Source organism: Pan troglodytes, chromosome 23 (genome assembly GCF_028858775.2).
Source record: "Pan troglodytes isolate AG18354 chromosome 23, NHGRI_mPanTro3-v2.0_pri, whole genome shotgun sequence".
Taxonomy (NCBI): Eukaryota; Metazoa; Chordata; class Mammalia; order Primates; family Hominidae; genus Pan; species Pan troglodytes.
Window position 1 is genome coordinate 37,817,088 of NC_086016.1, and position 3,979 is coordinate 37,821,066.

The window sequence follows — 3,979 nt, forward strand, 5'->3', positions numbered from 1 at the left end:
AAACAAACAAAAAAATTCTACTTTGTTTTCAAAATATTCAACACTGTCCCACTGAATGACAGTGAGCCCCCTCCCGTGGAAGGGGGATTTGTGGTTGTCTTCTTGGAGATCCCCAAACTTTTGCTTTGGAAATGTAGACTCTTTTACTAATTTTTAAAAATTATCATACATGCATTTGACACAAAAGTTAAGAGGAACAAAAGGGCAAATAGTAAAACGTAAGTGTCGCTAGGTGTGGTTGCATGCACCTGTAGTCCCAGCTGCTGGAGAAGATGACTTGAACCCAGGAGTTTGAGGCCAGCCTGGGCAATATAGTGAGGCCCCGTCTCAAAAAAAAAAAAAATGGGTCTCCTTAAATCCTGTTTCCCGATGTCCCAGGTTCCCTGCCCAGAAGCAACCACAATTTTCAAGCAACCACCTTTTTTTTTTTTTTAAAGAAAAAGAAAGAAGATCAAAGCATCTGCTCCATATACTCTTGGTACTGTTTTTTAATCAAATTGGTCACAACTTGTTATATATGTATAAATTATAAATGTATGCATGTATGTATATCTTTATTAGGAAAAGACTTGGTGACAAAAGTCAGTAAAGCTTTTAAGTTACATTTTATTCATCACATCAGTATCCACATACATTTATTTTATTTTTATTTTATTTTATTTTTTTGAGACGGAGTTTCACTCTGTTGCCCAGGCTGGAGTGCTATGGCGCGATCTCGGCTCACTGCAACCTCCCCGCCTCCTAGGTTCAAGTGATTCTCCTGCCTCAGCCTCCTGAGTAGTTGGGACTACAGGCGCCCACTACCGTGCCTGGCTAATTTTTGTATGTTTAGTAGAGACGGGATTTCACCAAGTTGGTCAGGCTGGTCTTGACCTCCTGACCTCAGGTGACCCACCCGCCTCGGTGTCCCAAAGTGCTGAGATTACAGGCGTGAGCCACCGTGCCCGGCCTTGTATCCACATACATTTAGAAGAGAGCTGTTTGTGGATGAATGGAATAGTAAGCCATCAGCCTAGGCCTGCATAGGGGTAGTTTGAACTGTGCTCCTGCTAAAAACACACGGCCACCCCCACCCAGGGCTCCAGACCAGAGTGGACCTTCTGTCTGTCTGTCTGTCTGTCTGCTGCCCACATTGTAATAGCTCAGTGGGTTCATTTTGCCCTCTGCCCAGATAGAGTTGATTTATCAAGACAGGGGAATTGCAATAGAGAGTTTAATTCACGCAGAGCCAGATGAATGGGAGACTGGAGTTTTATTATTACTCAAGTCGGTTTCTCCAAAAATTCGAGGACTGGGTTTTTTGTTTTGCTTTTTTGTTTTTTTTTTTTTAATGAACTCTTGCTCTGTCACCCAGGCCGGAGTGCAGTGGCGCGATTTCGGCTCACTGCAACCTCCACTTCCCTGGTTCAAGCGACTCTCCTGCCTCAGCTTCCTGAGTAGCTTGGACTACACCACACCCGGCTAACTTTTGTATTTTTAGTAGAGATGGGGTTTCACCATATTGGCCAGGCTGGTTTTGAACTCCTGACCCTGTGATCCGCTCGCCTGGGCCTCCCAAAATGCTGGGATTACAGGCTTGAGCCACCGCGCCTGGCCAGGACTGGTTTTTTTTTTAAAGGATAATTTGGCAGGTAAGGGTCCAGGGAGTGAGGAGTACTGATCGCTGGGGTTGAAGCTGAAATCATAGGATGTCGAAGTCGCCCTCTTGCGCTGAGCGGGTTCCTGGGTAGAGGCCACAAGACCAGATGAGCCAGTTAATTAGTCTGGGTGGCGACAGCTGAGCCATTGAGTGCAGGGTCTGAAAAATATCTCGAGCACTCATGTTAGGTTTTACAATAGTGATGTTATCTCGAGGAGCAATTGGGGAGGTTTAGAATCTTGTGGCCTCTGGCTGAATAACACCTAAACTATAATTTCTAATCTTGTGGCCAGTTTTTTAGTCCTATAAAGGCAGTCTGGTCCCTAGGCAAGAAGGGGGTTTGTTTCTGGGAAAGGGCTGTTATCATCTTTGTTTCAAAGTTAAACTATAAACTAAGTTCTTCCCAAAGTTAGTTCAGCTTATGCCCAGAAGAATGAACAAGAACAGCTTGGAGGTTAGAAGCAAGATGAAGCCGGTTAGGTCAGACCCCTTTCACTGCTGTAATTTCCCCACTGTTAGAATTTTTGCAAAGGTGGTTTCGACATTGTACCTCGATTCTCAGGGCTCTGCCTCCTGCACACATTTTAGTGCTCAGATTACCTAGATGTCTTTAGCCTCACTCGTGAACCTGTGCCAGAGTTGGAAAATTAACAATTTGATGTCAACTGTCCACAGTGATGAGGCTGGTATGCTGTCCTACGTTCTGTTTGAAGAGCTGATGCGATGTGACAAAGATTCCATGAAAGATGGAAATCTGTCAGAGGAGGAAAAATTGTTTCTCTCATATTTTCCTTTGCACAACTTTGAGCTAGAACAGAACATCAAAGAACTTAACACCCTTGTGGACCAAGTTGACACCACTCACAAGTTGCTCACCAAGACCAGCCTGGTGGCCAGCTCTTCCGGGGCTGTTTCTGGGGTCATGAACATCCTGGGTTTGGCCCTAGCACCTGTGACAGCAGGAGGCAGTCTCATGCTCTCAGCAGCTGGGACAGGGTTGGGGGCAGCAGCTGCCATCACCAACATAGTAACAAATGTCTTAGAAAATAGAAGCAATTCAGCAGCAAGAGACAAAGCCAGCCGACTGGGGCCTCTGACAACATCACATGAGGCTTTTGGAGGAATAAATTGGTCTGAAATCGAGGCTGCTGGCTTTTGTGTTAATAAGTGTGTAAAAGCTATCAAGGGCATCAAGGATCTTCATGCCTACCAGATGGCCAAATCCAACTCTGGCTTCATGGCTATGGTCAAGAATTTTGTGGCCAAGAGACACATCCCTTTCTGGAGGGCTAGAGGGGTGCAGAGAGCCTTTGAGGGCACAACTCTGGCCATGACCAATGGTGCCCGGGTGATGGGTGCTGCTGGGGCTGGCTTCTTACTTATGAAAGACATGAGCAGCTTCCTGCAGAGCTGGAAGCACCTGGAGGATGGGGCAAGGACGGAGACAGCAGAGGAACTGAGGACACTTGCTAAGAAGCTGGAGCAGGAGCTGGATTGGCTCACCCAGCACCACCGGCACCTGCTGCAGAAGGCGAGCCAGACCTGTTCCAGCTCCCGGGGCAGGGCTGTTCGAGGATCCCGTGTGGTTAAACCAGAAGTAGGAAGGCAGCGAATAACACAGACGTGGTCTTGCTCTTCTAAAAGCTTACCATGGGGGTGGGGGGGCGACGAATGCTAAACGGACACATCAGTGCATAACTACAGCTGTCCCTTCTGCAAAGAGAGGACTTGCCGCACACCCCTGACATTAACTAGGCGCCCTCTGTTCTTCCCAGAATTGCGTTCTGTTCTCTCAAAGCCCTGACCATAAATAACCATAAATTCTTGAAATCCCATATTTGTGTGTTTGTGGGGGTGCTCCCTGTCTGCCTCTCCTGTAGTCTGCAGGCTCTGGCAGGGAAGGATAATTTGGCGGATAGGGGTCCAGGGAGTGAGCAGTGCTGGTTGCTGGGACTGGAGATGACATCATAGGAAGTCGAAGTCGCCCTCTGGCGCTGAGCCGGTTCCTGGGTAGAGGCCACAAGATCAGATGAGCCAGTTTATCAGTCTGGGTGGCGACAGCTGAGCCATTGTGTCCCTCTTGTCCATACCAGTATCCTCAGCACCTAGCAGTGCTTGGCACATAGCCAGTGTGCCGGAAATACGTGTTGAATGACGTGAATGTGGCATTGCGTGATAAAAATGGCACTTCAAATGAGTTGGGAAAGGATTTTTATTTGAAAAATAGTTTACATTTCTAGACTCTCCTATGTAGAGAAATTAAATTCCTAGATATAAAAACTGAAACAAGAAAACTGCTACCAAAAAATAAAGGAGAATTTCGAGATTCATCTTTAATAG

The 3,979-nt window shown here is 46.7% G+C and overlaps 1 protein-coding gene across 1 annotated transcript; it reads left to right on the top strand.

Moving 5' to 3' along the window:
• Positions 1 to 680: 680 nt before the first annotated feature.
• On the top strand, positions 681 to 3,449 carry APOL5 (apolipoprotein L5). Its single transcript, XM_016939075.3, has one exon. It carries the CDS (start codon positions 2,244 to 2,246, stop codon positions 3,315 to 3,317), a length of 1,074 nt encoding a protein of 357 aa, XP_016794564.2. The 5' UTR covers positions 681 to 2,243; the 3' UTR covers positions 3,318 to 3,449.
• Positions 3,450 to 3,979: the final 530 nt, after the last annotated feature.

Bases quoted from the DNA above. Each gene is read 5' to 3' on its own strand.
- APOL5 (XM_016939075.3), top strand. From the start codon at position 2,244: ATGTCTTTAGCCTCACTCGTGAACCTGTGCCAGAGTTGGAAAATTAAC.